This window comes from Erinaceus europaeus, chromosome 17, assembly GCF_950295315.1.
Source record: "Erinaceus europaeus chromosome 17, mEriEur2.1, whole genome shotgun sequence".
NCBI classification, from domain to species: domain Eukaryota; kingdom Metazoa; phylum Chordata; class Mammalia; order Eulipotyphla; family Erinaceidae; genus Erinaceus; species Erinaceus europaeus.
The window spans coordinates 8,842,941-8,857,119 of NC_080178.1; the positions used below are offsets into that span (position 1 = coordinate 8,842,941).

At 39.9% G+C, this 14,179-nt stretch overlaps 1 protein-coding gene across 1 annotated transcript; it reads right to left on the reverse strand.

Moving 5' to 3' along the window:
• Nucleotides 1-1,069: 1,069 nt before the first annotated feature.
• Nucleotides 1,070-5,239, reverse strand: LOC103110445 (olfactory receptor 5AN6-like). Its single transcript, XM_060176248.1, has 2 exons — nucleotides 5,229-5,239; nucleotides 1,070-2,021 (listed from the first exon to the last, which is right to left on the reverse strand). Exons 1-2 carry the CDS (start codon nucleotides 5,237-5,239, stop codon nucleotides 1,070-1,072), a joined length of 963 nt encoding a protein of 320 aa, XP_060032231.1.
• Between the last annotated feature and the right edge of the window lie 8,940 nt (nucleotides 5,240-14,179).

Sequence of the window (14,179 nt, forward strand, 5' to 3'; positions counted from 1 at the left end):
CTTCTACCTATTATTTTAAAATATATATTATTTATTTATTAGACAGACACAAGGAGAAATTTAGAGGGCATGGGGGAGATAGAGAGGGAAAGAGACAGAGAGAGACACCTGCAGCCCTGCTTCACCACTCGTGAAACTTTCCCCCTGCAGGTGGGGACCAGGGACTTGAACCTGGGTCCTTGTACATTGTAATGTGTGCACTTAACCAAGGATGCCACCGACTTCTACCTACTCTTCTCACTTCTTCCTCATCTCCTGAAATAACCACCATAATTTATATTGAGTATATAGTAAGCTTTGTTTTTTTTTAAAAAAAAAACTATATAATCTCTCACCCAAATATAACATCTTCTAAGACAGATTGGAGAAGAAAACGACTACATTTCACATGCACACCTAGAAAAACAATAATCCTTGAGTTTGGGTGGTGGTCCCTAGTTGAATGAACATTCATTCAACAAATGTGAAATACACAAGGGCCTGGATTCAAGCTCCCCCCCACTTGCAGGAGAAAAGCTTCAGGAGTGGTGAAGCAGTGCTGTGGTATCTCTCTGTCTCTCTTCCTCTGTATCTCCTCTTTCTCTCTTGATTTCTTTCTGCCTCTCTCAAACAAATAAATAAATGCAAAATCCTTTTGAATTCTTATCTACAAAGTCCTTAGTCAGTTTGAAAACAGGGTGTGGATTAGGTCAAGACAAAAGAAAGTGGTGTGGTGAAGAACAATTTGAAATTAAATATTTTAAAAAAACAGCACCACCCACCATGCTTGGAGTGGGGCAACTATAACACGTAATTCCTCCACCCCTCTATCTCCAACACCAGGGACTCCAGGTGAAAACAGAAAGAGATTAATCCCTTATGTCCTCATTTTATATAGTGACCAGATTGTCTCTGTGCTTTAGAAATCATGGATTATAGTTATATGTCTAAATGTAAATGAAATGATTTTTAAATAAGAACATAGGGGGATTTTAAACAAAATAGTTATTATATGAATAACACCAATATACATGGTTTTTGGGGGGTCCTTTTCATTTATTCATATTTCTTAGCAAAAAAATAATTGCCCTTACTGAGTAAAATGAGTCACCCTGTTTATCAGTCTCTTTAGGGCCTCTTTGATGTCCTTGTTCCTCAGACTATAGATCAGAGGGTTTAACATGGGGATGATGATAACATAGAACACGGACAGCATCTTGTCCTGCTGCTCAGAGTGTCTGGAACTAGGATGCACGTACACTGAGAGAGCTGTGCCATAGAAGAGTGTCACGACTGCCAGGTGGGAGGCACAGGTATTGAAGGCCTTGACACTACTTTTGACTGAAGATATTTTCAGGATGGAAGCTGCAATGAAACCATAGGATAACAGGATAATAAGCAAAGACCCAAACCCAACAATTAAAACTACTAAAAATATAATCATTTGGGTAGTGAAGGGACTTGAACAAGACAAGATAATGATCTCAGATATGTTACAGAAGAAATGCTGAATGACATTGGACCCACAGTAGTAGAGATTAAAGCTAGGGACTGTTTCAAGGAAGCTACAAAGAAAGCCAGTCCCAAAGGCTGTAGCAACCATCTTCCAACAGAGACCAGGCGCCATGATGGATGAGTACTGCAGAGGATGGCCAATAGCCACATATCTGTCATAGGCCATGGCTGCCAAGAGGCAGAACTCAGATTGACCCATCCAAGACGCAACACAATACTGGGTGGCACAGGCAATAAAGGAAATGGTTTTCTCATCTTTAAAGAAGTCTGAAAGCATCCTTGGGCTGATGGAAGTAGTGTAACAGATGTCTATAAATGACAGGACACTGAGGAAAAAATACATAGGTGTGTGGAGGTGGATGTCCATGCTGATTAAGATGATCAGTGTAAGGTTCCACAATAAAGTCACAAGGTAGATTCCCAGGAAGAGTGGAAAGAGAATAAGCTGCAGGTCTTCTTCATCTGAAATGCCTAGGAGCACAAACATGGCAACAGGTGTATAATTTTTATTACTTTCCATCAACCTTCTTAGAACAATCTGTTGAGAAAAGATGAAAAAGGAAATCATTCTTTAAAAAGTAAGAAACACTCTCATTTTTTCTAGTTATATAATTGACTAAAGATAGACTTTCTTTATATATATAGATATAGATAGATATAGATATTAATAAGTTAATATGAGTGCATATTAACACCATTTCTGCCAGCAAAGGTCTATGTCCCTACCCCCATCCCCTATAGTGAAGCTGAAAATCTACCCTCACCCTCCACCCAGAGTTTTTTACTCAAACTCAGTCAAATTCTACTTTGAATATACTTTCATTCATCAAGGATGAATTCATCTTGACTTTCTATATAATCACTGAATTATATTTATCTTGGATAAATAGTATCTCTCTCTTTGAGATAAAAAATGGTATTTGAGAATCATTAGTATATTGTCATATAAAATGTCATAATTTTATGCTTTCTTTGCTTCTGATAATTAACTCAGTGTTTGAAGAATCTTCTGAATCAGGCTGGACCTCACATGCAAAAGATGTACTTTTCAGCCACCGAGTTGCAGACACTACGATGATGCCAGCCTGACTTCTCTGGGCAGATGACCTCACTAATATGTGTCCTGGAATCCCACCTCTCCAGAGCCCTACCCAACTAGGGAAAGATAGAAACAGGCTAGGGGTATGGATCCACCTTCCAATGCCCATGTCCAGCAGAGAAGCAGTTACAGAAGCCAGACCTTGGGTCCATACTCCCAGAGGGATAAGAATAGGGAAGCTTCCAAGGGAGGGGAGGGGATATGGAACTCTGGTGGTTGGAACTGTACCCCCTCTTACCCCACAACCTTGTCAATCATTATTAAATCACCAATAAAAAATGAATACTCTAAGTATGTACTCCTTAAAATCAACTTGATAAATAGTATTTAATTTATGACATACAAAGGGGATATTTTTATAACCAGCTTTTATAATCTACAAGGAGGACATTTTTATAACTGCCATTCTATGCCATAAATTCTAGAGACATATAGGAATTTAAAGGAATTCTGCAAAGCATACCTAGAAGCATCTTGGAAATGGTTGTGGTTAATCAAACTAATGTTCCTAGAAATATTGCTGAAATATTAGAAAAGATAAAATAGTGGGACCAGGAAATTAGTATATATAGATCAAATTCCCGAGTTTGATTCCCAGTGATTAGAACTGAGTGATGCTCTGGTACAAAATTAGCAGAAGATGGAAAGTCAGATGAAGGAAAGAAGGAAGGAAGGAAGGAAGGAAGGAAGGAAGGAAGGAAGGAAGGAAGGAAGGAAGGAAGAGGGGAGGAAGAAAGAAGGAAGGGAGGGAGGAAGGAAGAAAGAAGGAAGGAAGAAAGGAGGAAGGGAGGAAGGGAGGAGGGAGGAAGTTAATACTGCAAATGTATTGTGTTCCCTTCTTTGTAATGAGATTTTTATTTCTTCAGATCAGAGATATTTAAGACTTAATTTGTCTAGAATAATGACTCAGTCTTCTTTGGGTCAATGATACTTTCAATAATCTGTTGGATACTCTAGGTCCCCTACCCAGAAAACGTCTAACATTTATCAATTTTGCATGTGGCTTCTTGTATTCTCAGTCCACATGGTGTCTACCCATAGTTTCCAGGTAAAAACCCTTCTCAGGGGGCCAGGTGGTGGCATACCCAGTTGAGCGCACTAAGACCTACTTCAAGCCCCCGCTCCCCACCTGCAGGAGGGGAAACATCATAAGTGGTGAAGCAAAGCTGCAGGCGTCTCTCTGTTTCTCTCCCTCTGTAATTCCCCCCTTCCCTCTCAATTTCTGTCTGTCTTATCCAAATTAATAAATAAAATCTCATAAAAGACAGTGGTATTAAGAGATATTAAGCACTAAATAATTAAACCAGAAAACAAATAACAAATTTTTGAAAAAGTCTATGTATTTGTCCTTCAAGATGGTATAACTGTCATTCTCTTCAGATGGTCACTAGCACAGCTCCCAACACAAACATATTTATGGAGTAAACTCAAGCTAGAATGAAAATATGGAGGGGAAACTCAACCAAAACAGGTCATTGTGGGTGGGCTAATTTGCCCCTCCCCAACCTCTGGGCCTGAAAAAATGGAGTTACTCTGCAATCTCTAAAATTCCCAAGATTTGAGACATTGATTTCTAGGTTTTGAAACTTTTTGTTTCTTTGTTTTTTAGGGATAAACATTTTTAAAAGGAATGAATCTCCATCCTGACTTCCCTGGGCAGCTGACCTCATCAGTGTGGCCTGGAGCCTCACTTCTCCAGAGCCCTACCCCACTAGGGAAAGACAGAAACAGGCTGGGAGTATGGATTGGCCTACCAATGCACATATCCAGTGGAGAAGCAATTACAGACAGGAGCCAGACCTTCTGCCCTCTGCACTCCAAAAAGAATTTTGGTCCAAGGGATCAGGTAGTGGTGCACCTGGTTGAGCCCACATATTATAATGTGCAAGGACATGGGTTTGTCCCCAGTCCCCACCTTCATGGGGAAAGCTTTGCAAGTGGTGAAGTAGGGCTGCAGGTCTCTCTCTCTCTCCCTCTCTCCCTCTCTCTCTCTCTCTCTCTCTCTCTCTCGCAAAAAAAAAAAAGGAAAGAAGGAAAGATAGGAGGAAAAAATGGCCACTGGGAAAGTGGCAATGATAGGGTCAGGCAGAAACCAAGCCCTCAAGATTACTCTAGTGGCAAAGAAAAAAAAGTTTCAGTTCTTCCTTGTATAATTGAATTTTGTTTTGTTTGTTTGTTTGCTTGCTTGCTTGTTTGTTTTAACTGGAGCTCTGCTTAGCTCTGGATGATGGTGGTGCTGGGGGCTGAACTTGGAACTCTGAAGGCATGAATGTCTTCTGCATAATCACTATGCTGACTCCATGGTCTAAAAGTCTTAGTTCTGATAACCTCCCATCCTATAAACTTAGCCAAGCGGCACAATAAATGTGACTTATGAATACTAACGTCAAGACAGAGAGTTCCTGAATTAGTTATAAGGTCAAGTGGGAAAGACTGTATAAACAGATTGATTGAGATGCTCAGCACACAGTCCAGTAAGCAATAGTTTCAGAATAAGCATTGTCATTTACTTTTAGGAATTGCTTACAGATAACCATGAGTTGCAGCTCTACCTATAGATAAAAGTGTTAGAGTTTCTAGGAGAGTTAGGGAGGTAATTTTGAGAAACTCCTGAGATATTATCAGTTATAGGCACATAGGCATCATTGTCCCTGTCAAATATAAATTCAGACCTAGTGTCTAGGAAGTTCAAATCACTTGTAGTCATGACTAGACAAACCATATAGATTTATTTCTATTTCATTTTCATTTTTCTGTCTTTTTTTTTTTTACCAGAACACTGCTCATCTCTGGTTTATGGTGGTGTGGGGGATTAAACCTGGGACTTCGAAACCTCAGGCTTTAGAGTCTCTTCGCATAATCATTATGCTATCTCCCCCCACCTTCTATTTTATTCTCTTTAGTTCTAGTATGCATATCAATTTCCTGGGGCTGTTTCTCTCCTGTGCCAGTAACCAAGATGTACAGTAATGATCACCCAGATAACTGAACGGGTTACTCCATTCCTTGAGAGCATCTTAAAGTGAATGTTACAGTCCTTTTTACACTGGATTCTTTCCAAATGAGATGGACATCACAGAATACAAAAAAGGTCAAGTGTTTGCTCAATCACTTGCATTAGAGGTCTTCTCATATTGCATCCTGCTAAGTCAGATAGAAAAGTACTCGATGTGACCCCATCATTACCAAATAAGAATGAGATTTTATAAACTGCCCAATGTATTCATGTAAAGTTTGTCATGTTCAAACTTGGAAAAGTAGGGGGGAGATATGAATACACACTTTGGTCAATTTGCACGTGTTCATAATCTCTAAGAAAGTTTAGATAATGAAGGATTTCTGATAAATATTTATTGGAGATTTCAGATTGTGCAAATATAGAGAATTAAAACCTTTCCGAAGTCTGATATTCATAAAGCACAGAGATTTTTTTTTTCAGTTGGGGCAGTTTCTGCAACGTCAGTTTCTGAAAGCCAGGATGCTGCTGAATAAAGAATAATGTAATGTTTTTGTGCAAGGTGCATGTGAAAAACAGGAAGAGCATGATGGTGATACTGAAAAGTTTTAAGAGCAGTCAGGCCAATACCACCTGCTCTTACAATAGGACGCCTCAGATAACTTGCCACCCACACTAGTCTCCAGATCCTCAGATTCTCCAAAGATGACATTGGAGGTTCATTTGAAGAATCACAAAATCCCAATGACACTGTATATAAGCTCTGTCATATCACTCACTGTGTACTAACCCTTTGCCTCTTGCCAAATAAAGTTTGAGTCTATAGGAAAAGGAAATTAATATTTTTATTTTGTAAAAGATTTCTCAAGAAAATAAAGCAAGTCCTTGGGTAGATCAATTTAGGAAAAGATGGCGAGTATAATACAAAGTTGGGATGTTCCCCCTGAAATTCAATAAAGTACTGTTTTCTTAAATATTTTATTTATTTACTTATTGGATAGAGACAGTAAAATTGAAAGGGAAGGGGAAGTCAGAGAAGAAGAGAGACACATACTACTTCCCTGATTGTGAAGCTACTCCCTGCAGATGGGGACCAAAGGCTTGAACCCACGTCCTTGTATATTGTGACATGTGCACTCAGCCAGGTGCACCACCACTTAGAACCTTAAGTATTATTTTCAGTTCAGCACTGAGGTATTAGCTCTTACAATCTAACATGCTTTTATACATCTCATTTGATTTTAAATGAGAGTCCCGATAGCATCACATATGAGAAAAACCAATATGAGGGGGCTGGTGGTAGCATACCAGGCTAAGCGTATATACTATGCTAGAGAATCCTGGTTCAAGCCCCCCAGCTCCCCATCTGTGAGGACACTTCATAAGTGGTGAATCAGGATGAAAGAAAAAGAGAGAGAGAGAGAGAAAGGAAAGAGAAAAGGAAGGAAGGAAGGAAGGAAGGGAGGGAGAGAGGGAGGGAAGGAAGGAAGGAAGGAAGGAAGGAAGGAAGGAAGGAAGGAAGGGGAAGGAAGGAAGGAGGAGAAGGAAACAAGGAAGGGAGGAAGGAAGGGAGGGAGGGGGAGGGAGGGAAAGAAAGAGAGAGAGAGAGAGAGAGAAAGAAAGAAAGAAACAAAGAAAGAAAGAAAGAGAGACACAATAGGGAACAGAGTTCAAGATCACATTATTATGAAATGTCAATACTAAATACTAAATCTAACTACCTGCTCTCCACTCAGAGTTATACATGACATTGTGAGTTACAGATGAATCTTGTTCTTAACTATAAGAGAACTTGAACTTTAAAAAAAAAAAAAAAGTAGTGAAAAAATCTAGGGGCCGGTTGGTGGTGCACCTGGTTGAGCGCACCATGTTATAATGCACGAGGACCCAGATTCAAGTCCCCAGTCCCCACCTGCAGGAGGAAAGTTTTGTGAGTGGTGAAGCAGGGCTGCAGGTGTGTCTGTCTCCCTCTCTATCTCCTCCTTCCCTCTCAATTTCTGGCTGACTCTATTCAATAAATAAATAAAGATAATAAAAATTATTTTTAAAAAAAAAGGAAAGAAAAAAGTCTAAAGGAAGTATGTGGACATTAAGAAGAGAGAAGAGTCTGGAAGAAGGTGACTAGTTGGGGGGAAATGGACCTAGCTCTACAGAGAGTCTACTGGAAAAATTCAGGATCTACTGGGATAGTGCAGAATTCACTGCTTTCTCTAAAATTTATTTTGCCTCCAGGGTTATTGCTGGGCTTCGTTGCCTGCACCATGAATCCACTGCTCCTGGATGCTATTTTTTCCCTTTTTGTTACCCTTGTTTTTTTTATCATTTCTATGGTTATTATTATTATTGTTATTGATGTCGTTGTTGGATAGGACAGAGAGAAATCAAGAGAGGATGAAAAGACAGAGAAGGGAAGAGAAAGATAGACACCTGCAGACCCGCTTCACTGCTTGTGAAGTGACTCCCCTGCAGTTGGGGAGTCGGGGGCTTGAACCGGGATCCTTAGCCTCCGGTCCTAGAGCTTGCATCATGTGGGCTTAACCTGCTACACTACTGCCCGACCCCCAAAATTTATCCTCTTACCTCAAGCAAGATCCCTCAGGAAAATAAGAGTTCTTTTCAAAAGTTGAAATTGTGCGTTTTCGCTACACGGTGTGTTGTTGTTGTTGTTGTTGTTGTTAGCCAACTGTATTGTTGGGAGGTTGTCTATGTGACTGCTGACCATTCACAACAAGAGAGATGCCTATAGCTGCAGAATCCTCTTAAATGTGTTAGTGGATAGAGAAAACTCTCCAGGCACATGCTCTCTGTGGCTATGGTTGTCATGGAGTGATGGTCACAACTAACCCGGCCCACCTGCGTGTCCCTTGGATCTATTCTTCCTGTCCCCATAGTCCAAGCATAATTGCAAACTGCATATTTCCTCTTAAAAAAAAACAACTTTGCATCAAAAAGTAGCCAAACTGACTCTAATATTTGATGGGAATGGCAGTGGTTATTGAGAAGGGGGACACAGAACTTCCATGGAGGATGTGGTGTGGAACTATAGCCCCGCAATTTGATCATCGTGTGACTCACTTTAAAACCACAGGTGTATCGCACTAAAGTGAAGGGCTCTGCGGGTCGAGGGAGGTTTCAGGTCCTAGTGCCTGATGGTGGAGGAGGACCTGGAAAGGGAGGGATTCCTGGGAGGGGAGGAGAGAATGTCTTGATGAGTTTCCAGTGGAGAAAATGGGGACACAGAAATGTTGATGATGGGAATGGTGTGGAATTGTACCCCTGTTATTTTGTGATTTTGTAAATCACTAATAAAAAAATTTTAGCAGAGGTCAAAAAAACAATATCTTGCAGAAAACTGAGAAATTTTTTAATGTTTTTATTAATTTATTATTGGATAGAGATAGAAATTGAGGGGGAGGAGGAGAAATAGAGAGAGAGAGAGAGAGAGAGACGTCTACTCCCAGCTTCACCATTTATGAAGCTTCCCCCCTGCCAGTGGGGACCAGGGGCTTGAACCTGGGTCCTTGTGCACTGTAATGTGAGTGCTCAACCAGGTGTGCCACTGCCTGGCCCCCGAAAACTGATAAATTTTATACACGTATCAACAACTATATTTACTGTTTGCTCTAAGCCGTTAGTCCCCCAATGAAAAAAAATTTTAAGTATACTAGATTTAAAAATAGATTCATTAGAACTAGAAAGGATTTAGAAATAGTCCAATGTACTTAATTTCTTTTTTAATATTTTATTTATTTGTTCATTTATTTATTTTGAATATAGACAGAGAAAAATTCACAGAGAAGTGGAAGTTAGGAAATGGAAGAGAAAGAAGAAAGAGAGAAACTAAAACTAATCAGCCAAAAAATAGTTTCAGAATATATCCCATTCTCTTTCTTTACGGAGATAGTTTAATTTACAAAATTGCTTATACTTTAGGGTTACAGTTTCTTTCTTATTATCTTTATTTATTTACTGGGTAGACAACACTCATAAATCGAGAGGGAAGGAGGAGATAGAGAGGGAGAGAGACAGAGCCCCCTGCATCACTGCTTCACTACTCGCAAAGCTTTCCCCCTGTAGGTGGGGACCAGGGCTTGAACCCGGGTCCTTATGCATTATAGCACGTGCACTCTAACAGGTGCACTATAGATACAATTGCACAACTCTTCAAATTGTATATCAGTATATCTTGCCCACCACCAAAACACCAAGTCTCCCCACCACAGACCACTGAGGCTCTTTCCCCCCACCATCACTTCTAACCAATTTTATTTATTGTTTGTTTGCTTGTTTTGTTTTCACTAGAGATATAAATTAAGAGGAAAAGAGGAGATAGAGAGGGACAAAGAAAAAGAGACACCTGCAGTGCTATCTCCCCATTCCTGAAGCTTCACCCTGTAGGTAAGGCTTGGGGTGGGGGGGCTTGAACTCTGGTCCTCTTACATTATAGCATGTACACTCAACTTGGTATGCCACCACCAAGCCCTTAGCCAATATGGTTTAATACCAGCTTAGAGGATGGTTTATATTTTCCCCATGTCCAGAATTATAACAACTTAATCTTTAAAGGATTTTTTTAAATAATTTTATCAGTGCACACAACAAGTTAGATTCTAGGTGTCCTGACCAATGACGGATAAGAGTGTTTTTATGGGCAGTAAGTATAATCTAAGTTCCCTAAATAACCTTTCAGATATTAATGACAAACAGTTGATATATTTGGTTTTTGTTTTTTGTTTTGTTGCTTTTTACTAGAACACTGCTCAGCTTGTAGTGGTGCCAGGAATTGAACCTGGGAACTTGGAGTCTCAAGGATATAAGTCTTTTTGCAAAGCTGGTATGCTGTCTCCCCGGGCCAACACTTCCTACATTGGGAAGAATATGACAGACCTCCGTATGCCCAATTATTCTAAGTTTAGCATGAGGATAATTTCTCTCTGCCATCTTCACAGGCTTAGAGACAAAATCTATGTACTATTACTATATAACAGTCTATGTGCTATATCATACCAATTTTTATATTTTATTTATTATTTATTTTGGATAGAGACATTGAGAAGGAATAAAGAGATAGGGAGGGAAACAGAAAGACTCCTGCAGCCCTGCTTCACCACTTGTGAAAATGGGGACCAGGGGCTTGAACCAGAGTCCTCATATACTTTAGTAAATGTACTCAACCAGGTGTGTCACCACCCAGGCCCTTTAATTTACTATGTGTGGCACATAGTTTATAAACTATTGTCTTAAAATTCTTTCAAATTGGGGGGTTGGGCAGTGGCACAGTAGGTTAAGCTACATGGCGCAAAGCACAAGGACTGACCTAAGGATCCCGGTTCGAGGCCCCGGCTCCCCACCTGCCGGGGAGTCGTTTCATAAGTGGTGAAGCAGGTCTGCAGGTGTCTATATTTCTCTCCCCCTCTTTCTTCCCCTCCTCTGTCTATTGCTCTCTGTCCTATCCAATAACAATTACATCAATAACACAACAATAATAACAACAAAAACAATAAACAACAAGGGCCACAAAAGGAAAAAAAATAGCCTCCAGGAGCAGTGGATTTGTAATGCAGGCATTGAGTCCCAGAGATATAACCCTGGAGGCAAAAAAAAGAAAAAAAAATATTTCAAATTATTTAAAGATTTTTTTTTCTACCAGGGTTATGGCTGGATCTCAGTGTTTGCACAAGAAATTCACTGATCCCAGTGGCTATTTCCCAACCACCATTTCTTAAATTTTTTTATTAGTAATTTAACAATGATTAACAAGATTGTGATTATAACATGGGTACAATTCCACATAGTTCCCACCACCTGAGTTCTATGTCCCAAACCCTCCATTGGAAGCTCCCCTATTCTTTATCCCTCTGGGAGTATGGACCAAAGGTCTTTATGGGATGCAGAATGTGGAAAGTCTGGCTTCTATAATTGCTTCTCTGGTGGACATGGATGTTGACAGGTCAATCCATACCCCAGCCTGTTTCTCTCTTTCCCTAGTCAGGTAGGGCTTTGGAGAGGTGGGTTTCCAGGACACATTGGTGAGGTCTTCTGCCCAGGGAAGTCAGGATGGCATTATGATAACATCTGAAACTTGGTGGTTGAAAGGCCACCAAGGTATAAAGCAGGTCAAATTGTCTAATAAACAGGAACTTAAAGGTAGGAATTGAACAGATGAAACTAGGGATCTTTGGGTGGGAAGAAGCTAGGAAGTCTATTTTAGGTATGTTCCAATTTTTGCCTGAGCCTGATAGTTAATTATGCAAGTTAACTAAAATAATTGCCTGGGAAGATAATAGGAATAGAAAGCTGGATCAGGGGGAAAAGTAGCTCCCAAATATGGGACAATTATATAAATACCATGAATTGTAAACCCCATTGATCTGACCTAGGGTACATATCTATTCATATTTAGCACAGGAGCTTGTGTAACCTCTGCATGTCTGTCAGTCTGAGTTCACATTCTATGGTGACAGCTGGGAACATTCTAGGCCCCATCATTTCATAGAACATTTCAGGACCCATCTTCCCTGAGTAGCCGAGTATGTTGACCCTTGGAGAGTATGGTAGTCCCTACCATTTCTGCTCTGCAGAGAGAAAGGTCCTGGAGAGGCCCACAGTAGGGCTTATGATGATGTTCCTGATGGAAGTGACCAATGATGGTGGAAAGAGGGATCTGTTAGAGGTCTAAGCCTATCATATCTTTGTGGAAACCCAAGGATTCCCTGCTGAAGACCCCAGATGATGGGGGAGCCACCATTTTTTTAGAGAGAGATTGGGCAGATAGAGAAGTGAAATAAAGAAGAGACACCCCCCCACCTTTTCACCACTTGTGAAGCTTCCCCCTTACAGTTTTGAACCCCAGTTCTTTGCTATGGTGACATGTGCACTCTATTGGATGTGCCACCACCTGGTCCCTTAATCTTTCTAAACTTTTTCTAGACTGGATTCTGAGATTCCAAGGCACCCCTGAATCTAGTTGGTGGTTCTCTGATCCGATGTCAGCTAAAACCCTAAAATTCCTGGGAAACTTTAATCTCTTGGACTCGTACCCATCTGCTCACATGGAGTGGCTCCAATGGGGGCAGGGGGTTAAGCCTCTGACCCTCCTTCACTAGCTCTAGTGGTTGCGTGAATTAAAAAGAGGCATCGGGGAACATTCATTTATTTGGAGAAGGGTACAGGCTCTTATACTGAGTTAAACAAAGAACATTTTTCACATATGTCAGAAATTATAGGTTTCTTAAAGGTCAGCTTGCCCCGATGGTAGGGGGCTAGTATGACAAGAAAAGATGAGATACATAAAGGTCAAGACAATTAGTTTCCATGTTGCAGGCAAGTTAATTATCCAAAGGTATTTGAGAGAAGCATAGGTGTTAAACCAGTAAGGTGAGGTAAAGAAGAAAAAACAAAGCTTGATGTGAATCACAGATATCGAAGGGCACAAGGAAATAGAACATGGGGTCTCATTGCCTGGTGCTGGTAGGGGTGTATGATAGAGTGTGCTCTCCTATATGATCAAAAGGTGAAGTGGATGTGTGAACTTTGAGTGAACCTTCAAGCAGGCAACCATTTGGCCTGCTAGCAGGGGGAACTAAGTGTGAGAGGCTTGTAGGCTTTCTGTGAGCTTGAGAGACTAACAATGAGAAACTGAGTCTGGGAGACTTTTCCCTCTTGGTTCATCTCTATAAGGAGAGAGGCTAACAAGTGGGGTGTCTTTCCAGACCTCCATCCAAGGATGAGAGAGCTCCCCTAAGCTCTACCAAGCTTTCACATAGTCCCACACCCATCATGACAATTATCTTTTCTGAGGTATTACCCTTTCTCTAGAAACTTCCATGAAGCCCACTTCATGTCCATCTATGCCTATTAATTGATGGCTGTGACTTCTTTCTAGTCTCTCAGGATTCCTGACACAAATATGACAATATTATCAATGTCTCATAAATAAATAAATAAATAATATCACTTTAAGGCTAATAAATAAATTTAAATGTTACTAACAGTCAGTATGTAATAGTCATTATTTACTATTAACAAGCAAAAAAATGAAAAAAGCAAACAAATTATATCTAAGACTAGTGAGAACTCTGGTGGTTACCTTTGAGAGGTAAGAGGGTAGAAACCCAAAACTCTGGTGGTGAGGGTTGTGTGGGACTAGATCCTGTAATCCTATAATCTTGTAACCCAGTATAATCACAAAGAAAGTAGAAAAATGAAAAGGAAAAGAAAGAATAAATGATCTCTTAAAGAAACCGTAAGACTTAGTTCATTATAAGCTGAAAGAATTAGAGGAATTCATATATACATTTATATAATCTTGAAGTGGAAACGAAATTTCTGAAATATAACACCAAACCAGAAATTACAACAGAAAAAATTTGACATAATCTTGATTATGACTAAACCACCTACTAATACAAATTGTTTTTGAAATACAATTATAAAGATACAAAACAAAGGTCACAAACTTTCTTATAGGACCATATGTGTCAACATTTTTGATATAAAAAAAAATCAGTAAGGAATGGCTACATGCATATACTGCTGATAACTACACAATATTGTTTCACCCTTCACCAAAAAAAATGATTTGACTATATATAATCAATCTCTCTTTCTCCCTCTCTCTCTCTTTCTCT